Below are 26,328 nucleotides of genomic sequence, written 5' to 3' on the forward strand. Positions count from 1 at the left end.
TTCACTGCCGCCGCCACCACCAGGCTGTTCCATTCTTGACATCAAAGATGCAATATATTGTTGGTATGAGTTTTTGATCAATGTAATTCAAATGGAGAAAATAGTGTGTGTATACATTTTTGCATAAAGACCGTTTTAGATGGAATATCATCATTCTACATTGTTAGATTTGTGGAAATATATAGTGCAACCTGCCCTTTAGTGTGTGTGTCCATCCACAGGCTGTGTGCAGGGTAAGGCTGTGGACTTGCTGTGTCCCCTGGGGTTGAGTCCTGGCCGGGGAAAGTTAGCAGTACTGTCTTGCTCTAACATCTCCGTGTTCGACCAAGCTGTCAGACTCACCGACACCAACCCCCGCTGTAGGCTGCACATCGTAGGGGTGAGTGTCCCCCCCCCCCCCCCCCCCCCCCACACACACAATGTGTTTGGGTCTTGTGTAAGACATTTATTTTCCACTCCAGGGGGTGAAGAATTTTGGGCTGAACAGAATCATGGGCATTTGGGTTCTGATGCAGCCAGAAAACAACCGCTCCTGAGGTGAGTAGCACACACACTGCCCCTTGCCTCAGTTCTGCAATTCTAATACAAGTAAATTAATACAAGTAAATTAATACAAGTAAATTAGAATGTTGTACCTATCTGTTTTTGGTAAGCCAGTATCCTGCAGTGGCTCTCTCAATGCTCATTGTTTTATTGTTAGGGTCTTTTGTGTCAATAGGTTTAGCTCTACCCTGCAGTGTAACTAGCTCTCTCCCTTTTTAAACATGCTCCCTTCTCTCTCTGTTCTCTAGTCATCAAGGACAGATTCATCCGTAGGTTCACCCAGCAGAGTTATGCTAAAAAAACAGAGGACCGTGAGTTGGAGGGCAAACTCTCCATGGTGGAGAAATACAACAGCCACATCCCTGAGCTGGTGGAACGCCTCTACGGCTGCACAGAGAGAGAGGCCCAACACGCAGGTACACACACAGTTACATACTGTACACACACACACATAAACATACACACAAGTACAGTACATGCCACCACACACACACACAGAGTTATGAATTGCTGTATTTGTATTTCAGAGTCTGATCATTCTCATTTGTCTCAACTCTCCCCTGCTCTTTCTCAGATGTTATCCTGGGGACAGTCCATAAGTCAAAAGGTCTGGAGTTTGACATGGTGGTGATCACTGATGATTTTGCTAAGGTCCCCTGTCCCCAGACTTTCCAGCTGCTCAGGAGCTGTGTGTGTGTGCAATCATTAGGAAGTTGGGAAACCATATCCAAATACCAACTATGATCTAAGGCCAATGACTGTTTGCATTGGTCCACGGCCTACGCCCAATCAGAACATTGGTTGATGTATTACAGTCCAGATTATAGTACCAATGTTTGCTAGTGGCTGACTCCACTGTTTTCTCCCTCGTCCTCGGGGTGACATCCCAGACGATGAGTGGAACCTGCTGTATGTGGCAGTGACACAGGCCAAGAGCTCTCTGGTCATCACCAAGAACATCCTCACACTGGCTGGGGTGAGAGCACTGATCACTGGAGGCTGGTGAGTGGAGGACGGCTCATAATAATGTCTGGAATGGAGTGTAATGGAATGGTTTCAAACACCTGGAAACCATGTTTGATTCCATTCAGGCCATTTATTATGAGTCGTCCTCCCCTCAGCAGCCTCCACTGGCACGGAACCTCTCCACTACACTCCATCCCTCTTCACTTGTCTCTCTCTCTCTATTCTTCCACTCCACCCCCTCTACCCCTCCATCACTCTAACACACTCCTTCGCTATACTTAACTCCTATTCCCAGTCTCTTTCTTTCTTTTATGTGTGTTCTTTCTCAAACACCATCTCAGATCACAGAGAAATGTACAAGTTGTTCATTGAAGCAGGAAGTTGTGGTAATGTAATTCTGAGAAAGCCTCATTCCTCTTTGGGTGACATTTATGTGACGCAAATGAGCACGTCACTGTGCAAGTGAATGTGTTCCAATTTAATTTGTGTTCTGTGAAAGCCTCCTCCTATAGCCTGGTGGTCTAGTCTGTGTTGTTAGCCAACCCTCTGTGTGTATGGCTTGACAGTGATTGGAAAGTAGAAAACACTACAGCACGTACAGTATGGGACCAAGGCTCAAAAAGCTTCTCAGAGCAGGAGTGCTGATCTAGGGCCAGGTCCACCTGTCCATATCATTCTTTTCCGTGTGAGCTAAAATGCCAAACTGATCCTAGAACAGCACTCTTTGTGAGTCCGGGACCAGGCTAACTCCTCCCATGGTTAAGAAGAATCCTTGTGTCAGCTAAAGACTTGAAGAAATCTCTGGAACATGCTAACATCTCTGCTGATGAGTCTACGATACATAAAACACTAAACAAGAATGGGAGGACATGGTAGCTACTTTACAGAATCTCAAATATAAAATATATTTTGATTTGATTAACACTATGGATTTGATTAACACTATTTTATGATTCCATATGTGTTATTTCATAGTTTTGATGTCTTCACTATTATTCTACAATGTAGAAAATAGTAAAAAGAAAGAAACCCTGTAATGAGTAGGTGTGAACATTTTTGGCTGGTAATGTATAAACAAGGAATAAACTTATGTATAAACAAGGAAATGTAAGTTAAAACGTTTAAAAATAAATTGGTACCAATGCAGATGTCTTCTGTTTGGGAGTGACAGACAATTTAGTGATTAATACGAGGTGCAATGCTGTGTCTTATAATAACATCTAATTAATTTAATAACGTTTAATTCACAAAGTAAGGTCTTGGTTGTGTTTTGATAGATATCACCATAATCATGGACAGAAAGCAACAGTTGGGTTTCTATGGTCTTTGTAATGGATACAGTAAAACAATTGTTAGATCTGTATAGTAACCCAAGTTATACAGTTCATTTGGAAATGATTCACTTCACTTATTCCACATTTTTTGATTTAGGTTACAGACTTATTCTAAAATGGATAAAACAAATCTTTTCCCCTCATCAATCTACACACAAAGGAAAAACAGGTTTATACATTTTTGCAAATGTATAAAAAAACAAAAATACCTTATTTACAGAAGTATTCAGACCCTTTGCTATGAGACTCGAAATTGAGCTTGGGTGCATCCTGTTTCCATTGATCATCCTTGAGCTGTTTCTACAACTTGATTGGAGTCCCCCTGTGGTACATTAAATTGATAGGACATGAATTGTAAAAGGAACACACCTGTCTACATAATGTCACACAGTTGACAGTGCATGTCAGAGCAAAAACCAAGCCATGAGGTCGAAGAAATTGTCCTTAGAGCTCAGAGACAGGATTGTGTCGAGGCACAGATCTGGGGAAGGGTATCAAAAAATGTCTGCAGCATTGAAGGTCCCCAAGAACACAGTGGCCTCATCATTCTTAAATGGAAGAAGTTTGGAACCACCAAGACTCTTCCTAGAGCTGGTCGCTCGGCCAAACTGAGCAATCGGGAGAAGGGCCTTGGTCAGGGAGGTGACCAAGAACCCGATGGTCACTCTGACAGGAAACTGACAGGAAACCAGGTACCGCTCATCACCTGGCCAATCCCATTCCTACTGTGAAGTATGGCAGTGGCAGCATCATGCTGTGGGGTTGTTTTTCAGTGGCAGGGGCTGGGACACTAGTTAGGATTGAGGGAAAGATGAACAGAGTAAAGTCCAGAGAGATCCTTGATGAAAACCTGCACCAGAGCGCCTAGGACCTCAGACTGGGACGAAGGTTCACCTTCTAATAGGACAATGACCCTAAGCGCACAACCAAGACAACGCAGGAGTGGCTTCGGGACAAGTCTCTGAATACCATTGAGGGACCCAGCCAGAGCCTGGACTTGAACCCGATCGAACATCTCTGGAGAGACCTGAAAATAGCTGTGTCACGACGCTCCCCATCCAACCTGACAGAGCTTGAGAGGATCTGCAGAGAAGAATGGGAGAAACTCCCCAAATACAGTTGTGCCAAGCTTGTAGCGTCATACCCAAGAAGACTCGAGGCTGTAATCGCCGCCAAAGGTGCTTCAATAAAGTACTGAGTAAAGGGTCTGAATACTTATGTACATTTGATATTTCAGTTCTTTATTGGTAATGCATTTGCAAAAATGTCTAAAAATCTGTTTTTGCTTTGTCATTATGTTTTGATTTTTTGAATAAGGCTGTAACTAAATGTGGAAAAAGTCAAGGGGTCTGCATACTTTCCGAATGCACTGTAGTTAATTGTTTTTTAATATAACCAATATGCTTCCATATTAATTTAGAATCTATCCTCAAAATAGTTTAAGGATATTAATTAATAAATGAAATTAATCAATATGTCTTAAATTAATCCATTTGGGTGATGCTTTAGGTATTTTCATTTTCCACACGAGGTCGGGGCCATACATTTTTGGTCCACCTCTTGTCCAATCCAAGGTCATTGTCCCCCCACCATCAGACTGATGTACCTTTGTCTTTTCTAAGTGGCTGCTGGTTGTCCGTCAGGGCACTAAGGAGTGTGGCTCATGTCACAACATTAATTTGCACTATTTCGTCTGGTGTTGGCGACAGATCAAGCCGCTGCATCCTGTCATAGGAGAGAGAAAGTGTTTGGAATTCAACAGAGACGTAATAAGACCCCCTTCCCCACAAGGAAACACTGGTTGACCAGCCAATCTTACCGTTTCCTTCTCCAAAACATTAGTACTCCAAACGCTGCAACCAGCAAGATGGTTACTACCACCCCACCTACACCTAGGATTTCCATTCAATGGGAACAAGAGAGAAACAAAACCATCAGGAGAAAGGACTCAGACTTACTTCCTGTTATACTCCTTCTCTCCCTCCCTGTAATCTGTGTGGTAGCCTACTCACCCGCATATATGGCTGTAGCAGTGCTTCCATCTGAGAGTGAGAGAGAGAGAGAGACCGCATAAGTAATTAAAAGTCTTGAGTGATTCATGACTGTGGTAATAATGATCAAAGAATGATGCCAGGAAATGGTTGTAGTGAGTGTGTGGTTAGCATGGGAGTGAAGCCAGCTGGCAGAGGAACACAGGAAGTTTTCTCTAAAGACTAGCATCGTCTAGCACAGCGGTTCCAAAACGAGGGGTCGCGACCATAAGTGGAGTTAACGGATATAAAAACGGGGTTACAGGAAAATGTTCAATGTGTGGGGAGGCACCAGCACAGAAGCTCACATCAATACCTTTGTCAGATAACACTGTTAAACAAATAATGTATGTGATTGCTAGCATTCAAGAGGAAACTGAGTGAACGACTCAAACACTTCCCAGCTTATGCTCCAAATTAACGTTAGTTGTGAGAGCAGAGATGCCCATGCATTGACTTTGGCTCGCTATACATGTCGGACATAACGTTCTGTCTCACGATTACCGAGCATGAAACAGCACAGGGGATGTTCAGTGTGCTGCGTGGCTATATTGACGAAAAACAGATTCCATGTGATCGAATGGTGGGCTTTGCACAGATGGGGCTCCATCTATGGTGAGAAGGTGGGCAGGCCTCTGCACCCTAGTTATGAATGTCTCCCTCTGCCATATTGACGCATTGTATGATACACCAAAAGCAACTGGCGGCAAAAGACCTGAGCACAGAACTCGGGAGATATACTGCAGCAGGTAACTTTGATTGTAAACTACATCAAACCACATCCACTGCGAGCACGCCTGTTCACAAAACTGTGTGGAGATATGGGATCAGAGCATGACAACGTTCTACTTCACACCAAGGCTTGGTGGTTATGGAGGGGAGTATTGGAAAGATTTTTCACATTGATGGAGTAACTGTTGTCATTCATAATGGATGTAACAAAAACAGACTCGGTTGAATTTCTGTGTAATGAAAAGAAAATGTGGGTCCTTGCCTATGTAATAGACACATTTGGGAAACTGAACAAACTGAACACAAGCATGCTGGGTGGGGAAATACAAAAACATTCTACAGATGACTGACCAAATCAGTGAATTCAGAGGAAAGACTTGTTATTGTAGAGTCTTTCAAAATCTGAAAATTGTCACGGCTCCAACCATGTTTCTGTTAGAAACATGGTTGGAGCCGTGAGAATTTTCAGATATCAAAATGGGGTAGTGGGCCAAAAAAAGTTTGGGAACCCCTGGTCTAGCATGAACAACAAAGAACAGTACACCAGAATGGAACAAAAACATATCTGTACTACTCAGTAGAGTGATATACTATGGGACAAGTCTCCTCACCGCCAACTGGATCCTCACTGGAGGCTGGGGTTCTGTTGGAGACACAGTAACTCTCTGATGGAGAAACAGTCTTTGTGAAGACAGAGGTCACCGCACTGGGCACTAATGTAAGGTCATCGATGATGGTGGTTGTCACTGTAACAGTAGTAATGACCTCTTGGTTCTCTGTGACAGGATCCAGGGTTAGGGGGCAAAGGTCAGAGCAACAGTTTTAACTGACCTGTCCAACCATACCTCACATTGATCATTAACATACGGAGAGAAGAAAGGCAGCAATTGATGAAAATTGGTAGGGACATACGCAGTATTGGAGATAAAAGTGAACTGGGAGTGGTTGGTCTTGGGCTAATTCTCTCTGTGGGCACTGAGAGGTGCACTATGGGAGATGGAGTCCTCTTGTGGGTTATTGAAGCTGTTGGGGGAGAGAGGATAAAAGAGGTCAGTCATAAGAAATCAATACAGCCAGGGCAGGGACTTACAGTGCCTTCAGAGAGTATTCACACCCCTTGAAATTTTACACATTTTGTTGTGTTACAACCTGAATTTAAAATTGATTGAATTAAAAATGTGTGTCACTGATCTACACACAACACCCCCATAGTATCAAAGGGTGAATTATGTTTTAAGAAATGTTTACAAGTGAATTTAAAATAAAAATCTAAAATGTTTTGAATGTTGCTTAGCCACATAAGTTGCATAGACTCACTCTGTGTGCAATAATAGCGTTTAAAAGGTCTAATGCAGCTGTTTTTAGCTTAATATCAAATAATTTCTGGGTAACTTACTGCGAAATGGTTAAAAGAAACCAAAATAGCAACAATTTTGCTAGGACTGTCTGGGAGTGGTCTGAGTCGGAGGGGGAAAGAACATTTGCTGTTAGTGGCAGAGGTTTGGAACTCTTTCTTATTGGTCTATTAACTAATTTACTGCATGGTGATGTCACCATGTAGGCCAAAACGTCATCCCTCCAAAACAGTTTGAAATTTCAGACGGGCTTTTCAAACAGCTCCTACACTAAAAGGGTATTGACATCATTTTAACAGTATTATTCCAACCTAGCATGGAAATATACAGTACCAGTCAAAAGTTTGGACACACCTACTCATTCAAGGGTTTATCTTTATTTTTACTGTTTTCTACATTGTAGAATGATAGTGAAGATATACAAATGATGAAATAACACATGGAATCATGTAGTAACCAAAAAAGTGTTAAACAAATCAGAATATATTTTATATTTGAGATTCTTCAAAGTAGTCACCCTTTGCCTTGATGACAGCTTTGCACACTCTTGGCATGCTCTCAACCAGCTTCAGGAGATAGTCACCTGGAATGTATTTCAATTAACAGGTGTGCCTTGTTAAAAGTTAATTTGTGTAATTTCTTTCCTTCTTAATGCGTTTGAGCCAATCAGTTGTGTTGTGACAAAGTAGGGTTGGTATACAGACGATAGCCCTACTTGGTAAAAGACCAAGTCCATATTACGGCAAGAACAGCTCAAATAAGCAAAGAGAAATGAGTCCATCATTACTTCAAGGCATGAATGTCAGTCAATGCAGAACATTTAAAAAACGTTAAAAGTTTTTTAAAGTGCAGTCGCAAAAAACATCAAGCGCAATGATGAAACTGGCTCTCATGAGGACCGCCACAGGAAAGGAAGACCCAGAGTTACCTCTGCTGCAGAGGATAAGTTCATTAAAGTTACCAGCCTCAGAAATTGCAGCCTAAATAAATGCTTCACAGAGTTCAAGTAACAGACACATCTCAACATCAACTGTTCAGAGTAGAACGTAAATAAGGCCTTCATGGTCAAATTGCTGCAAAGAAACCACTACTAAAAAGGACACCAATAAGAATAAGAGACTTACTTGGGCCAAGAAACACGAGCAATGGACATTAGACCGGTGGAAATCAAATCAAATTTGATATTTTTGGTTCCAACTGCCATGTCTTTGTGAGACGCAAAGTAGGTGATCTCCGCATGTGTGGTTCCCACCGTGAAGCATGGAGGAGGAGGTGTGGGGGTGCTTGGCTGGTGACACTGTCAGTGATTTATTTAGAATTCAAGGCACACTTAACCAGCATGGCTACCACAGCATTCTGCAGCGATACACCATCCCATCCAGTTTGTGCTTAGTGGGACTATCATTTGTTTTTCAACAGGACAATGACCCAAAACATACCTCCAGGCTGTGTAAGGGCTATTTGACCAAGAAGAGAGTGATGGAGTGCTGCATGAGATGACTTGGCCTCCACAATCACCCGACCGCAACCCAATTGTGATGGTTTAGGATGAGTTGGACCACAGAGTGAAGGAAAAGCAGCCAACAAGTGCTCAGCATATGTGGGAACTCCTTCAAGACTTTTTCAAAAACATTCCAAGTGAAGCTCGTTGATAGAATGCCAAGAGTGTGCAAAGCTGTCATCAAGGCAAACAGTGGCTACTTTGCAGAATCTCAAATATAACATATATTTTGATTTGTTTAACACTTTTTTGGTTACTACATGACTCCATATGTGTTATTTCATAGTTTTGATGTCTTCACTATTATTATACAATGTAGAAAATAATAAAACAAAGAAAAATCCTTGAATGAGTATGGGTGTCCAAACCTTTGACTGGTACAGTTTATATATTATCATTTTTTCCACTTAGACATTAAGGAGTATGTTGTGTAGATTGTTGACAAAAAATGACAATTAATTCCACTTTGTAACACAACAAAATGTGAAAAAAAGTCAAAGGGTGTGAATACTTTCTGAAGGCACTGGAGGTCCCAGCCCAAGTTTTTTTTAAACACCTGCACACAGAAACAGCTCAAAGCACAGAGAGAATCACATCGTGTACTCAGACAGTTGATAACTACAATCTGATCAATGTCAGTGGACCCTTTCCCTTAGGTCGGCGTTTCCCTAACCAAGGAGTGCACATTTTGGTTTTTCCCTAGCACTACACAGCTGATTCAAATAATCAACTTATCCTCACGTGTTGAATCAGCTGTGTAGTGTTAGGGCAAAAACCAAAACGTGTAACCCTTGGGCTCCCGAGGACCGAGTTTGGGAAATGCTGCCTTAGGTCCATTGGCAATGTACAGAATGTTCCATACAATGTTTCTTTACATAAACTGTGTCATACAGATCACGTACCCAAAAGGATAGGAGAGAAAGTGAAAGTTGTGGTGATGGATGACAAGAAGAGGAAAGGAGAGAGGATATTACTAATGTAGACTCAAGGGCGGTCAGTTTCTTTTTAGTCTATGGTATTAAAATAAATCTGCACCCTTTCCCCTATGGTACTTTCCATTTTACTTTCAAACTTGTACTTATTTATTTTTTGAACTGCCTTATGTTCAAACCATACAGGAACATTATGGAAATGTTGTACAGCTACTAAAGTGTATTTAGACGGTTTCACTCTACGTCTATGAGGTTAACAGAACACAAGTCCCATGCTAACCAATTGGCTAATTTCCCAGATATCAGAGATAATGATTCTCTCTCTCTGTCTCGCTCTGTCCTTCCCCAATTGGTAATTACAGTCCTGTCCCATCGCTGAAACTCCGCGCGGACTCGGGAGAGGCGAAGGTCGAGAGCCGTGCGTCCTCTGAAACACAACCCAGCCAAGCCGCACTGCTTCTTGACACAATGCCCGCTTAACCTGGAAGCCAGCCGCACCAATGTGTCGGAGGAAACACCATGCACCTGGCAACCGTGCCAGGGTGCACTACGCCACAGGAGTCGCTAGTGCGCGAAGGGACAGGAACATCCCTGCCGGCCAAACCCTCCCCTAACCCGATCGACGTTGGGCCAATTGTGTGCCGCCCCATGGGTCTCCCGGTTGGCTGCGACAGAGCCAGGATCTCTAGTGGCACTGCTCGCACTGCGATGCAGTGCCTTAGACAACTTCGCAACTCAGGAGGCTCTCTACTGACAATTTAACCCAGTGTTTAACCCAAAAGGCTCAGACTTTTCTGTTTCCCTCTATGCGGGCTGGCACCCGTGTCTCCGGTGGACCTGCTCTGAGGCAAGGCAAGGGCCTGGGTACTTTTCAGCTGTCATTTTATTTTTTACATTTAACCTTTATTTAACTATGCAAGTCAGTTAAGAACAAATTATTATTTACAATGACGGCCTACCCCGGCCAATGCTGTACCAATTGTGCGCCATGCTATGGGACTCCCAATCCCGGCCCAGATGTGATACAGCCTGGATTCAAACCAGGGACTGTAGTGACGCCTCTTACACTGAGACGCAGTGCCTTAGACTGCTGCGCCACTCGGGAGCATTTACATAACAATGGCTAACCGTGAAATTTAACACCTTCTTACAAACGCAACTATCTTGAATGATGCCGAGGTTGTTGATTCCGCTCGCCACAAGTCTTTAGTGTCAAACTCCTGATGGAAACACTAGAGCTGACATTAACACTGGTGACATTAACACTGGTGACACCTTGGTGTGGGAGTAAGTCTAGATGGAAAAGTACCAATAAGGAACTGAGAACAACTCTATAGAGTTTTTATCTGCACTGTTTCTCTTTCACAGCCTGAAAACTAAACTAAAACTAGAAAGATGCTGGCTTTAAACTCACTGATCTCCCCTGACATGAAACTCACTACAACCATTTCCTGCCATCCCGCTTTGGCAATTATTAACAACATTCATGAATGTCTCTTCTTCTCTCTCTGGCAGACAGGCAGGCAGGCATGCATGCAGACAGGCAATACTCACGTACTATTGTAGTTGGAATAGATGGGTCGGCTGGAATAAGCATGAAAGAATCAGCCAGAAAATACACACATTTGTTCCAAATATCTAGTCTCATACCTGCTCTTTATATGTAAATGATATGCATTACAGATGTAGTCTATAGTTATTGCATAATTGGAATACCTGATCTTATAGGTGTGGCTTGTCTGTCTTAATGTGTCATAGGTAGGTAGCGCATCTACTTACGTATGCATATCAGTGTTGGGCCTTCCCACTGAAGAACCTGATTAATTCGTTTGCACCTGATGCGACTGGAGGTCCCCGCCATCCTCACATAGCCATCCACACACTGGTAGTGTACAGAGTAGTTTTCTTGATAACTATCCAACTTTTTCAAGGGCTTGGTGAGCTCACACTGAGGCAGGGGTGGGCACACGTCTGAGGGGTGATGAGAAGGTGACTAAGTAAATAAGGTGCGCTCCCATAATACTGGGGTGGATCCAAAGTAAAAAAATAAATAAAATTGTGCTAGGACTGTCTGGGAGTTGTCTGAGTGGGGAGGAAAGGGCATCTAAGCAGTGCACGAACCACAATGTGGCTCAATCCACCAGAGCGGAGGGACCTATTGGGAGGGATATGTCATCAGAAAATTAGCTGTTATTGGCAGAGAGGTTTCAAACTCTCTTTGTTATTGGTCAACTAATTTATACCATCCGGTGATGTCACCAGGCAAGCCAAAACTCCTAATCAGCACATTTTACATGGATGAAGGTCCTGTGTAGATTGTATTTTCAACCAACAACTATTACATCACACATCATCACAAAAAAAAATCACACTTTTACACTGTTAGTTTCTTCAGTTGTTGCATAATATAATAAATAATAGAGAAAGAAAATGCATTTTGACTGCACCGGGCCTTTAACAATGTTCGCCATTACTCATGGTCTCTCTGGAAGGTTAGTAGAAAACATAGCAAGAGAGGAAAGATATGTTTGAGTAGTGTTTTAAGGACAATATAAGCAAGACAATGGGTGTGAATAGGGTTGCAAAGGGTCGGAAACTTTCCGGTAAATTTCCGGAAATCTTCCGCAAATTTTCCATGGGAAGTTAAGCCCGGGAATTTGGGGAATTTTGCTTAAATTCATCAAAAAAAGTTAGCTTATAACAGTGAACCTTTTTTGTGGGATACACATAAGGCAATTCTAAGTCTTGTGGTATATTATGGTTAAACTATCCCCTATTCAATGGAATTGCACAGAGCATTCTTCCATCACATGTACAAGACCTTGCACACTAATGAGATGCTATTGAGCCCACACTACTACACTGTCTGAGCCAAGGACTACATGCTTTATGGTAAGTTTTGATTACAATACTGGGTGGGGTGAATATATTTTATATGACATACATGTTTTTTTGTTAACTAGTAAATAGTAGCCTACAGCAAAGTTTGTTTAAATCATTTCTAACTATTTCTGCTAGTTAGTCTTTGCTACCATGTGGGTTTTAGCTTGCTTCAGCCTGCTATCTGGAGTGTTAATTCACCTGTTTCCATACATGTTTCATTTTAAAACATGTATCTTACAAAGGAGTTGTTTAATCTGCTTAACTATTTATCTGTACATTGAATTGTATTGGTTTGGTTTTTTTTTACTGTAACGAGTTTCGTCTTCATACGAAGGAGAGTCGGACCAAAATGCAGCGTGTGGTTTACGATCCATGTTTATTAATAATACGAAACACGAATCTCCAATACAATACTACAAAACAAAACGTAACGAAACCCTAACAGCCTATATAGTGTGAACACAGGGACACATAGGACAGGAACAATCACCCACAAACACACAGTGAACCCCAGGCTACCTAAATATGGTTCCCAATCAGAGACAATGACGAACACCTGCCTCTGACTGAGAACCATATCAGGCTGAACATAGAAATAGACAAACAAGACATGAAACATAGAATGCCCACTCAGATCACACCCTGACCAATCAAAACATAGAAAATACAAAGTAAACTATGGTCAGGGCGTGACAGTACCCCCCCCCCAAGGTGCGGACTCCGGCCGCAAAACCTGAACCTATAGGGGAGGGTCTGGGTGGCATCTGTCCGCGGTGGCGGCTCTGGCGCTGGACGTGGACCCCACTCCATGACAGTTTTAATCCCCCTCCTAAACGTCCCTAAATAGGTTACCCACCACAATGATAACATGGGACAGAGGGACAGCTCGGGACAGAGGTAACTCGGGACAGATGGGTAGCTCAGCCCTGAGAGGAAGCTCAGCACTGAGAAGAAGCTCAGCACTGAGAAGAAGCTCATGCAGGTGGTTTGATCCGGCAGATCCTGGCTGGCTGGCGGTTCTGGAAGATCCTGGCTGACTGGCGGATCCGGAAGATCCTGGCTGACTGGCGGATCCGGAAGATCCTGGCTGACTGGCGGATCTGGGAGAATCTGGACGACTGGCAGATCTGGGAGAATCTGGCCGACTGGCAGATCTGGAAGAGTCTGGTCGACTGGCAGATCTGGAAGAGTCTGGTCGACTGGCAGATCTGGAAGAGTCTGGTCGACTGGCAGATCTGGAAGAGTCTGGACGACTGGCAGATCTGGAAGAGTCTGGACGACTGGCAGATCTGGAAGAGTCTGGACGACTGGCAGATCTGGAAGAGTCTGGACGACTGGCAGATCTGGAAGAGTCTGGTCGACTGGCAGATCTGGAAGAGTCTGGTCGACTGGCAGATCTGGAAGAGTCTGGACGACTGGCAGATCTGGAAGAGTCTGGACGACTGGCAGATCTGGAAGAGTCTGGACGACTGGCAGATCTGGAAGAGACTGGTCGACACAGACTGGCTGCTCTGGCTGCTCCATGCTGACTGACAGCTCTGGCTGCTCCATGCTGGCAGACTGCTCTGGCTGCTCCATGATGACTGGTAGCTCTGGCTGCTCCATGCTGACTGGCTGCTCCATGCTGACTGGCAGCTCTGGCTGCTCCATGCTGACTGGCTGCTCCATGCTGACTGGCGGCCCTGGCTGCTCCATGCTGACTGGCGGCCCTGGCTGCTCCATGCTAACTGGCAGCTCTGGCGGCTCCTTGCAGACTGGCAGCTCTGGCGGCTCCTTGCAGACTGGCAGCTTTGGCGGCATCCTGCAGACTGGCAGCTCTGGCGGCTCCTTGCAGACTGGCAGCTCTGGCGGCTCCTTGCAGACTGGCAGCTCCATGCAGACTGGCAGCTCTATGCAGACTGGCAGCTCCTTGCAGACTGGCAGCTCCTTGCAGACTGGCAGCTCCTTGCTAACTGGCAGCTCTAAGCTAACTGGCAGCTCTATGCTAACTGGCAGCTCTATGCTAACTGGCAGCTCTATGCTAACTGGCAGCTCTATGCTAACTGGCAGTTCTGAACAGGCGGGAGACTCCGGCAGCGCTGTAGAGAAGGCAGGCTCTAACAGCGCTAAACAGGCGGGAGACTCCGACAGCGCTGAAGAGAAGGGAGGCTCTGGCAGCGCTGGACAGGCGAGGCGCACTGTAGGCCTGATGCGTGGTGCTGGCACTGGTGGTACTGGGCCGAGGACACGCACAGGAAGCCTGGTGCGGGGAGCTGCTACCGGAGGGCTGGGGTGTGGAGGTGGTACTGGAAAAACCGGACCGTGCAGGCGCACTGGAGCTCTTGAGCACCGAGCCTGCCCAACCTTACCTGGTTGAATGCTCACGGTCGCCCTGCCAGTGCGGCGAGGTGGAATAGCCCGCACTGGACTATGCAGGCGAACCGGAGAAACCGAGCGCAAGGCTGGTGCCATGTAAACCGGCCCAAGGAGACGCACTGGGGACCAGCTGCGTAGAGCCGGCTTCATGGCATTAGGCTCGACGCTCAATCTAGCCCGGCCGACACGCGGAGCTGGAATATACCGCACCGGGCTATGCACCCGCACTGGAGACACCGTGCGCACCACTGCATAACACGGTGCCTGTCCGGTCTCTCTAGCCCCCCGGTAAGCACAGGGAGTCTGCCCAGGTCTCCTACCTGGCGTAGCCATACTCCCTGTTAGCCCCCCCCCAAGAAATTTTTGGGGCTGCCTCTCGGGCTTCCTTGCCAGCCGTGTTCCCTCATATCGCCGGCTCCTCTCTCCGGCTGCCTCTGCTCTCCTAAGTGCCTCCACCTGTTCCCATGGGAGGCGATCTCTTCCAGCCAGTATCTCCTCCCAAGTGTAACAGCCCTTGCCATCCAAAACGTCCTCCCATGTCCATTCCTCTTTACGCTGCTGCTGCTGCCTGTTGACACGCTGCTTGGTCCGTTGGTGGTGGGTGATTCTGTAACGGTTTTCTGTATGAGTAGGAAGGAGAGTCGGACCAAAATGCAGCGTGTGGTTTACGATCCATGTTTATTAATAATACGAAACACGAATCTCCAATACAATACTACAAAACAAAACGTAACGAAACCCTAACAGCCTATATAGTGTGAACACAGGGACACATAGGACAGGAACAATCACCCACAAACACACAGTGAACCCCAGGCTACCTAAATATGGTTCCCAATCAGAGACAATGACGAACACCTGCCTCTGACTGAGAACCATATCAGGCTGAACATAGAAATAGACAAACAAGACATGAAACATAGAATGCCCACTCAGATCACACCCTGACCAATCAAAACATAGAAAATACAAAGTAAACTATGGTCAGGGCGTGACATTTACTCATTTTTTTCTAATCTTTACAGGAAAATTCCACAGGAACTATCTGATATGTGGAGACATTTCACTGCTGCTAGTGTAGAAGGAAAATCTGTGTACATTTGCAAATACTGTGCCAAATCATATGTGAAGAATGCAACAAAGATGCAGAATCATCTGGCCAAGTGCATAAAGTTCCCTCAGTGCTCACAACAAGCAACCTCTGACAAAAGTCCCTCTACTTCTATTCGAGGTGAAAATTATGAATCAGACACCTTATTCGATAGCAACAGCTCATTGTCCTCCTGGAATCAGAAGTTTTGACTCAATGGAGGAACGTAGTCAGAGAAATGCTGATGGATGTCTTGCTCGAGCTGTGTACACAACTGGTTCACCTCTGATGCTCACAGGCAATGTGTATTGGAAGAGATTTCTAAATGTTCTTCACCCAGCATACACCCCTCTAACCAGACATGCTTTATCTAGTAATTTGCTGGATACAGAGTTCAACAGAGTTCATGTGAAGGTCAAGCAAATCATGGAGAAAGCAGACTGTTTTGCAATCATCTCTGATGGGTGGCCAAATGTTTGTGGGCAAGGAATAATTAAATACATAATCTCCAGCCCTCAACCAGTATTCTACAAGAGCACAGACAAGGGACAACAGACACACCGGTCTCTTCATTGTAGATGAGCTGAAGGCAGTCATCAATGACCTTGGAACACAGAAGGTATTTGCACTGGTGACAGACAATTCTGTGAACATGAAGGCTGCTTGGTCTAAAGTGGAGGAGTCCCACCCTCACATCACACCCATTGGCTGTGCTGCTCATGCATTTAATCTGCTCCTCAAGGACATCATGGCACTGAAAACAATATATACACTCTACAAGAGAGCCAAGGAAATGGTTAGGTATGTGACGGGTCATCAAGTTATAGCAGAAATCTACCTCACCAAGCAAAGTGAGAAGAATAAGAGCACCACATTGAACCTGCCCAGCAACACCCATTGGGGTGGTGTTGTCATTATGTTTGACAGTCTCCTGGAGGGGAAGGAGTCTCTCCAAGAAATGACCATATCACAGTCTGCCGATATGGACAGCCCTATCAAGAGGATTCTTCTGGATGATGAATTTTGGGAGAGAGTGGTAAGCAGCCTGAAACTCTTGAAACCTATAGCAGTAGCCATTGCACGGATTGAGGGAGACAATGCCTTCCTGTCTGATATTCAGACTCTGCTGCAGATGTAAAGAATAAATCTGTACTGCCCTGCCCACTTCATTGTTGCTCTAAGCAGAGGAAACTGCAGTTCTGAAATACATGAAAAGCGTGAAGACTTCTGCCTGAAACCCATACATGCCGCAGCAAATACGTTGGACCCCAAGTATGCTGGCAAGAGCATCCTGTCTGGTGCAGAGATCAACAAGGACTCTGGTGTCATCACTATCGTGTCTCACCCCCTTGGCTTGGATGAGGGGAAGGTTCTTGGCAGTCTGGTGAAGTACACTTACAAGCAAGGTCTTTGGGATGGAGATGCAATATGGCAGTCGTGCCAACATATCTCATCAGCCACCTGGGGGAAGGGACTTTGTGGATCTGAGGCTCTTTCCCTTGTTGCCTCCATCATCCTTAAAATCCCACCGACATCAGCCACCTCAGAGCGCAACTGGTCCTGGTTTAGGAGCACACACACCAAAGCATGCAAAAGGTTGACCAATACAAGGGTTGAAAACTTGGTGGCCATCCGGGCAATTCTGAGGCTTTTTGAGCCTGACAACGAGCCATCCTCAACAAGGTTGGAAAGTGACAGTGAAGATGAGGCCTCAGAGTCTGATGTTCAGGAGGTGGACATTAAGGAGGTCATTGAGGAGGTCCGGGGAGAAGACATGGAAGCCTGAGGGGAAGACAACTAAAGCTTTAGTTTCTAGACTATCATTTTACAGATGTATGTTGAAAACGTTTTTGGGAGATGCGATGGATCATTGGAGATCATTCAATATTCCCTTTCTTTTGTTGTTCAGTGAAATCATCCCATGTGAAGAGTCAACTTATTTAATTAAAGTTTAATTCGTAACTAAATAGTTTTTAAAAATGTATTTTGGAACGATTTAATAATTTGCAATTAAGTCTACTTATGATAAGGTAAAAAGTTTATGTCCATATGATATGGTAAATATATCCAATGCAAAAAACATCTACATTTTAATGATATTAATTTGCATATATTTCCATTAATTCCCATATATTCCTGTTAATTCCCATATATTCCCACGGAAAGTTTCCACCTCTGAATTAGGGTCGGGCAATATGGCAAAAATAGTATATCACGGTATTTGAATTTTTTTACGGTATGACGGTATTTTATGTTTTTTAATAATAAAAGTTCAATATTTGCTTTATGAGTAGTGTGTGACCCTAGGGTGACAACACATACAATCTAAGTGATTTCAATGGGTCTTTCTCCATTCTGATTGTTTTATACTGTTCAATTCAACTTCAACCCCCCACAAAATCTGCATTTGAGATCATTTCTACTCTGCCACGTAGGGCTACACAATATGGGCCTTGATTTTAACCAAATGTTGCAATTTAGAGCAAAACACTAATGTCAACTGTTGGAATCATGGAAATAGAATGTATATTCTAATTATTTAGTTAGAATATGATAGTGAGCACTTTTAATACTATGTTGTTTGACATGACAACGAATGAAAATGCCAAGGAGATATTGCGACAGGGTAGGCTCTAAAGTGTTTATATGCCTTTTCTACGGGACCATATAATCTTTGGCTACATTGAATGTTTTCTCTTAGATACTTACTTCATGTAGCTAAGACATTCTAGCTTTGTGTTTACCTATTTAATTTAGAAGACACTGTTGCACAAACAATACGCTGATTTAGGTCTACACAATCACTGGTATTCTCAGGCTGAATGGCTAATTACGCTTGCTCTTACTCAGTGCATTTATTAGCATTAGCAGCTAACAAGATTTAGGAACAACTAGCTGTTTGCAGATTTAGAAACACAAGCTAATAGTGTAATTATAGAATGCTTGTAGATTTATATTAAGAAGCAAGGGGACAACTGCATCGTTGTCATCAACATGTTGCATGTGCTGTATTGACCATGCAGACTGAACGCAAGTGTCTTGTGGTCGAGGAAAAACAAATGCGCTCCTTGAGTGACACGAGCTGGGGCTAGGTCTGTGTGGAAAGCGGCATGGAGAGAGAGGAAATGGGTGTTACACACTGCGTATTACATTTAACAAACAAAACATTCAAATTCAGAGAGCCTTTAAAAGAGCGTTCATTGGGTTGGCCCACAGATGTGGCAGGTCCCTGTCATGTTAAATAGTGTCCACTGCCAAATTGTGTTCACCCCATGTTTCACAATGGGCTAAAACAGGGTCACACATGGTGTTTTTTGGTAATCTTAAAAATCTTCATGGTATCAAAAGTATACAGCTCACACACACATGGGTATTGGCGCAAATTGAAGAAGACATCTGTACCATGTCAGATATTGAGTTGAAATGCAGTCTGAGTTTACATCCCAATATTACACTAATATACAACACAGAAGTTCAAAACATAAAAAAAAACCCTAGTTTGTTTTTGAGGTGTACATGAAGAGTACTATTCAACGATGCTCTGTTGATCAATATTTCCCTTCGGTGAATCCCCATCATCTTGTCAACAAGCAAATATATTATACCAATCTGTCTGTATAGGCTTTTATCCATAACAAGTCCCAGGCATCAAATCTTCTGTTTCTGTAGTATGACGCCTCTTAATGTGCAAATATACCCCCTAATCTGTCACAGGGCCTTACCCTGAATCCACTCCTTAATGCTGTGTGCCAAGCAGAGAGGAATCAGGTCTCATTTACAGTCTTTGGTAGGACTCACCCGGGGATTGAACTCCCAACCTTCCAAACTCAGGTTGGGAGGCTGCTGAGGTGGTTTTACATTTTAAAAATCTCTCCAAAATATATTTTAAAAATACATATATTTCTATAACTTATATAAAATGATTTCTTATGGCCAAAATTACATTATTTGATTATAGACAAGTTCATGTTTTTATGAGTGTTTGAGTTTAGGTCCATAACTGGCCTCTTTCGGCTTAGACTGCTTTCAGGGTAAGGTAACATGGTTTCTTTCAGCATTTCTCAAACAGGGACCGGTGATTAGGCCCTCTTCCTCTGGGGACCATTTGGGTAAAGGATAATTGCCCATTGTTTTTTAAAATTAAAAACACATTTTTCTTTACTAACACATAGGCTATGATTGATTTAAGATAGTAATAACATGGACAATCATGTAATGATTTTCATTGGTGGAAGAAGGTGAAGAGGACCAAAGTGCAGCGTGGTACATGTCCATAATACTTTTAATCAAAACTGAATACACGAACAAAAACAACAAACCGATAACCCAAGTTCTGACAGGTGCAACAAACACTAACCAGAAAATAATCACCCACAAATCAAAACGGGAAAACAGGCTACCTAAGTATGGCTCTCAATCAGAGACAATGATAGACAGCTGCCTCTGATTGAGAACCATACCAGGCCAAACACATAGAAAAAGAAAACCTAGACCTACAACATAGAATACCCACCCACGTCACACCCTGACCAAACTAAAAATAGAAACCTACAAAGCAATCTACAGTCAGGGTGTGACAAATCAAGCTATTTCATTCTCTATTTGAGGACACCTGGACATCTGAAACAAATGTGTAAAAATAATTTGATGAAACTGCACTAAATAACACACAAACACACTGAGTGTACAAAACATTATTGAGTTGCACCCCCTTTTGCCCTCAGAACAGCCTGAATTCGTGGGGCATGAAATCAACAAGGTGTCAAAAATGTTCCACAGGGAAGCTGGCCCATGTTGATTGCTTTCCACAGTTGAGTCAAATTGGCTGGATGCCCTTTGGGTGGAGGACCATTTTTGATACACACAGGAAACTGTTGAGTGTAAAAAAAAACAGCAGCGTTGCAGTTATTGACACACTACAACCGGTGCACCTACTACCATACCCTGTTCAAAGGCACTTAAATATTTTGTCTTGCCCATTCACCCACTGAATGGCTCACATACACAATCCATGTCTCAATTGACTCAAGATTTTAAAATCCTTATTTAACCCGTCTCCTCCCCTTCATCTACACGGATGGAAGTGGATTTAACAAGTGTCATCAATAAAGGATCATAGCTTTCACCTGGATTCACCTGGTCAGTCTATAACATGGTTCCATGTAGAACCCTTTCACCAGAGGGTACTACATGGAACCAAAAAGTGTTCTACCTGGAACCAAAAACGGTTCTCCTATGGGGACAGTCGAATAACCCTTTTTTCAAAGAGTGTATGGGAGAATGATAGTTCTACCTGGAACCAAAAATGTTTTAGGTTCTAGATAACACCTTTTAAGAGTGTTGTTCAATCTATGCAGATGGCAGCCCCCAACAGGTGAGTAGCATCCTCAACAACACACACAGACACACCAAATAACCATTAATGAATAAATAACAGAAAGAAAAACACATATGCTCATTATTCAGTGTGAAATAAATGAATAAATAGTAAGTAAGGGATAAAACACCGACGTTCTGTACATTACCTTGGAATTATACAACGAGTCGATCTAATCCTGTATGCCAATTGGTTAAAACCACATTCTAGCCGGTGTCTATTCCACCTACTAAATCTATGACATTGCATTTACTCTGTTCCATCTGACTGCGCAATCCACTGTCTCATCAGCTCTGCCAGGCAATGTATACTGATCAAAAATATAAACGCAACATGTAAAGTGTCCCATGTGTCATGAGCTGAAATAAAAGATCCAAGAAATATTTCATACGCACAAAAAGCTTATTTCTCTCAAATGTTGTGCACAAATTTGTTTACATCCCTGTTGGTGATCATTTCTCCTTTGCCAAGATAATCCATCCACCTGACAGGTGTGGCATTTCAAGCTGATTAAACAGCATGATCATTTCACAGGTGCACCTTGTGCTTGGGACAATAAAAGGCCACTCTAAAATGTGCAGTTTTGTCATACAACAGAATGCCGGCAATTTTTTGAGGGAGCGTGCAATTGGTATTTTGACTGCTGGAATGTCCACCAGAGCTGTTGCCAGATAATTGAATATTAGTTTCTCTACCATTAGCCTCCTCCAATCTCATTTTAGAGAATTTGGCAGTAAATCCAAACAGCCTCACAACTGCAAGACACGTGTAATCATGCTAGCCCCTCTACATCCAGCTTCTTGAACCTGTGGGATGATCTGAGGCCGCTATTTTTGTTCAGTATTTACACTAGATCTACACTGTAAAAAGCATCTAGACATTATCTCCCATTTATTTTAGACTAGCATTTGGTTAAATGTTATTTCTAACGGTAAATGTGTGCTTATATTATTGTTTTATTTGGTAACTGTGGTATAAGTGGGATAAACAGCGTAAACAAACGCAAAATACTACAAGTGGCTGTTATTCTGACAGCAGAGCCGGGGCGTGACTTTGTAGCCGTAGCTAGTTGGCTAGCTAGCAGTAAGCAAGGGATTCGAACGTTGCCACTGAGCATGGCAACCGAACATAAAGAACGAACGACTGGGTCGCTTATTTAGCTAGATAAATTGTTTGCTGCCAGCAAACCTGCTTATATGACAAATTAATTACAAAATATCCGTTTCTGAAAACAGCTGGTCAAACTAGAAACAATGGGAGGATAAATATCGAACTAGCAACCAAAATATAAGAAAGTATGAATTCGTTTATAAAAAAAAATCTACGGAAGAAAAAAGATCCACAGGTAAATGTTTTATTTGGCAACTGTACTATAAGCGGGATAAACAAAGCCGTTCTGTAAAATACATTGGAAAAATGAACTCTGCACATGGACGAAGTTTATCCCTTACTATACATAATTGTAACAGACAAAATGTACTGACCTCGCCTTACAATATTGAGTCGACACACTTTGATGATAAAAAGGAGGGAAAGGAGACACAGCCGCATGACACTGGAGCCTGCTATTCCAATGTTTAAATAAAGGAGTGTCTATAAAGTCTCTCTGATGATGAACTGAGCCACAGGAAAATAATATGCATCTCCGAACTTTTGAAGTGGTATGTGATAACGCCGCAAACCTTTCATCCAAATGTGTTGCTGCCACACTGGCACTTTCACTTTCATTCTCAATCATTCAGGTCTACTGCTGTAACCTGGACTCAGGGGTAGAAGTAACATCGTAAATGTAAATCTTCTTTATTAAAATTAGTATGATAGTTCTGCATGATGGGATTTGAACACACAACCTTTGGATTGCTAGACGTGTTGGTTGGATTCTAATATACAATAATTGATTCCAATTGTAAGACTATGTCATAGATTTTTATAACTAACCAACGATAGACCACAGCCTGCCGTTTCTGAAGTGAACAAATTAGTCATAGTGGGCAGAACAAGCAAGGAGGAGGGTAGAGCCAAGCACGAGCTAGCGAGATCCTATTTGCGCGTTCTAGCATATATTTGCGTATATCCGTTAGGGAACGCCTACTCTGTGAAGCGTGCCTGAGCAATTACTCAATTCGCCCTTGCACTCCTTCTAAAACAACGGCATTTCTTAGACTTTGGCAAAGGGTAAAATCTACTAAACTTGATCTACTCTGTTAGTAACAGATTATAGTTTTCGGAACAGACAACTATATTGAAATCAAATATTTAATCGGTGGGAAAATGTGCAGAATGTCAGCCAAAATCCATCTCGCTCCATCTTCTCCTACTGTCGGCCACTGGCCTTCTTTCCATTATCATATTTGGTAGTGAGCGGAAACGCTAACCGGATGCTTCACAATTATACATCCGGAGAAATATCTGGCTCATTGTTCTATGTGACTATTTCATATCCTTTGAGGTCCGCACACGGTCAACGCTTGTATAAAAGTTGTAATCTAGCTCCATCTAGTGGTCGTTTGATTGTTTTTTTTATTTTTGTTTTCAAGTTGTGGTTATTCGAACGCTAGGTGGAAAAAATATAGTGTTTGATGAGACCACAGGGCCTCACTTACACCCTAGGTATCCGACTAACTATGTATGCCAACAGCATACCACTGCTGGCTTGCTTCTGAAGCTAAGCAGGCTTGGTCCTGGTCAGTTCCTGGATGGGAGACCAGATGCTGCTGGAAGTGGTGTTGGAGGGCCAGTAGGAGACACTTTCCTCTGGTCTAAAAAATATACCAATGCCCCAGGGATGTGATTGGGGACACTCCCCTGTGTAGGGTGCTGTTTTCTGGATGGGACGTTAAAACGGGTGTCCTGACTCTCTGAGGTCAGTCAAGATCCCATGGCACTCATTGTAAGAGTAGGGGTGTTAACCCTGGTGTCCTGGCAAAATTCCCATTCTGGCCCTCAAACCATCACGGTCACCTAATAACCCCCAGTTCACAATTGTCTCATTCATCACCCTCCTCTCCCCTGTAACTATTCCCCAGGTCATTGCTGTAAATGAGAATGTGTTCTCAGTCAACTTACCTGGTAAAATAAATAAAACTAATGGTGTGGAGAAAGAGGTAGGTGAAATTAGTTTGGTTAATTGGAAATTGTAGGTTATTAATATTGTGTGGTAGCCAGGCTCATCAAGAGAAGATTCTCAAAATGGGAAGAAGATTAAAAGCTACGTCCCTGGTGCTTAGATTGAGGGAGTCATCACTGGGGTCCCAATATCTATGTCCACAGATGATATTCAAGAAAATGTGAAGGGAGGCAGAGTGATTGAGGCCAAAAGGTTGATCAGCAGGAAAGAGGGTCAAACAAGTGAATGCCTATCAGTGATGCCGAGGTTTGAGAAAGTCTTACCAGGAAAAGTACAGATTCAATGTAAGAGGATCTGTCCCATGGGACATGTAGCTGCTTAGTGTGAAGGAAAGAAAAATTAGCCAAGTATGGAAGGGAATGTGTTTTTTTAAATTGATTTAACTATTTAACTTTTATTTAACTAGGCAAGTCAGTTAAGAACAAATTCTTATTTAAACAATGACAGCCTAGGAACAGTGGGTTAACTGCCTTGTTCAGGGGCAGAATGACAGATGTTTACCTTGTCCGCTCAGGGATTCGATCTAGCAAAGTTTTGGTTACTGGCCCAACACTAACCACTAGACTACCTGCCACCCTCGGTGAATGTGAAAGGTTAAGTGCTGTAATTGTGGGGGAGAACACAGTGCAGCATTTGGTGGATGCCAGGTGCAGAGAGTGTCTCAGAGATATAGGATCAGTTATGATATGCAGAGGCCTTAAAACAGATTGGTAGAACTACAGTGCGGACTGATGGAGCTTACATGGATATACCCGTAGTAAGTGGACCTACTGTCAGGACTGGTGCTTCTGATGGTCCTGGCATGGTTTCGAGGCCTGTTCAGAAATCCTGTGCTCATTAATGTGCAAGGTGTGTTGAACAATAGTGTCCTGTCCTTCCAGGCTGCCGGGGATGCATGATCGGATCAGATAGGGCCAAATAGTGGAATAGTGGTGAGGTTTTAATGGCTGTAGGGATAGTCGGTAGGGCAATTTTCTTGCCTTTATCCTATCCTTTCCCATTTTGTGTCACAACGTATAAGTAATTCACACTCCAGAACAGTAGGCAGAAACACAGGGCTAGAAAAGAGAAATAGATTAAAAGTAGTATAGTACTCCTACACTCCAGTATAGTAGGTGGCAGTGTATGCATCTTGCAGTTGGTTGCGATCCGCCAATATAATTTTAAAGAAGAAGTTGACCATTTTTGATGACGTTTATTGTATCGATTTGAAAGTCCGTGTAGCAAGCTGTGTAGCGATATGTGCTAATAAAAAGGCACGTATTCGCACATTACAACGATTTATTTGTCTATTAGTTATATTTTATAAGGTTAGTATTTGATTCTTAGTTGGAAAGGGGTTATATCTGTGGGAAGTATTGTTAGTGTGCCTCCGTGACAAAAGACCGATACAATTGTTTTTTAACGTTAGCTAGCTGGCTACGTCCTCACAAATGCAATGCAATTAGTTTATTTTTATATATATATCTACTCGACTGTCTTTGGGGGGTGGGTATAATTTGTGGAACGTTCCAACAGGAGTCTGTCCCAAAAATGTCGTAAAGTACAAGATTGCCAACAAACAACGCATACAAAGTAGCATGCTCAATTCACCTAGCTAACTAGCTGCCGAATAGTCATCAACTCACCACGTAGCTTATTCTTAATGTTTGTCCATAGGCTACCAGATACATTTTTCGGAATCAACGTGGTGAGCGAAAACTGAATGAAATAACCCTCTATCCGGTATCTTATTCGGCCGCTATACAACTTTGTATGCGTTGTTTGTTGGCAATGTTGTTATTTACGAAGTTTTTGGAACAGATTCATGTTGGAACGTTCCACAAATTATACCCACCACTATGTCAGTTATATATTTTGTCTTGACGCTGCTTTTATTTACAGGTCTATTTACCCTGCCAGGAATATCTTTAGGGGACACACTTTTCACGCCACTTCGATACAAAGTTATTTTCGTAGCAGGTTAGGAGAACCTTTTCGCCAATCCGAACCCTTTTCCTAACCTTAAGCCCAGTGTCCGAACCTGCTACGTTAATTCTCCTAACATACTAAGTAAATTATTCTAATTTACTGCGTACGTTCTCCTAACCTGCTCCGAAAAAG

General features: G+C 43.1%; 1 protein-coding gene and 1 long non-coding RNA gene across 5 annotated transcripts; one reads left to right on the forward strand and one right to left on the reverse strand.

Moving 5' to 3' along the window:
- The first annotated feature begins 221 nt into the window (after positions 1-221).
- Positions 222-2,655, forward strand: LOC118938815 (uncharacterized). The gene is made up of 2 exons (XR_016486785.1): positions 222-959; positions 1,118-2,655. It is a non-coding gene; the product is annotated as an uncharacterized LOC118938815 (long non-coding RNA).
- Positions 2,656-2,713: 58 nt separating this feature from the next.
- LOC110490348 (uncharacterized) lies at positions 2,714-22,847 on the reverse strand. Of its 4 annotated transcripts, none has more exons than XM_090200463.1 (8): positions 22,583-22,847; positions 11,173-11,364; positions 10,952-10,977; positions 6,518-6,628; positions 6,217-6,381; positions 4,856-4,885; positions 4,663-4,735; positions 2,714-4,568 (listed from the first exon to the last, which is right to left on the reverse strand). In XM_090200463.1, the coding sequence occupies exons 2-8, from the start codon at positions 11,178-11,180 to the stop codon at positions 4,505-4,507; spliced, it is 477 nt and encodes a 158-aa protein (XP_090056589.1). In that variant the 5' UTR covers positions 11,181-11,364; positions 22,583-22,847; the 3' UTR covers positions 2,714-4,504. The 4 variants fall into 4 exon arrangements, with proteins under 4 accessions (XP_090056589.1, XP_036800571.2, XP_036800572.2 ...); XM_036944676.2 differs by having other exon boundaries at positions 10,948-10,977; positions 22,583-22,830; XM_036944677.2 differs by lacking the exon at positions 10,952-10,977 and having other exon boundaries at positions 22,583-22,830.
- Between the last annotated feature and the right edge of the window lie 3,481 nt (positions 22,848-26,328).

This window comes from Oncorhynchus mykiss, chromosome 15 (assembly GCF_057628025.1).
Source record: "Oncorhynchus mykiss isolate SJ-2025 chromosome 15, ASM5762802v1, whole genome shotgun sequence".
NCBI lineage: Eukaryota > Metazoa > Chordata > Actinopteri > Salmoniformes > Salmonidae > Oncorhynchus > Oncorhynchus mykiss.

What these genes read in the sequence shown, in the direction of transcription:
- LOC110490348 (XM_036944676.2), bottom strand. Translation starts at nt 22,649, where the DNA reads ATGCGGCTGTGTCTCCTTTCCCTCCTTTTTATCATCAAAGTGTGTCGA. An exon ending in CCCAACACTGATATGCATAC is followed by an intron (nt 10,978 to 11,172) that starts GTAAGTAGATGC and finishes TGCTTATTCCAG; the next exon opens with CCGACCCATCTATTCCAACT. An exon ending in CAGTGAGGATCCAGTTGGCG is followed by an intron (nt 4,886 to 6,216) that starts GTGAGGAGACTT and finishes TCTCACTCTCAG; the next exon opens with ATGGAAGCACTGCTACAGCC.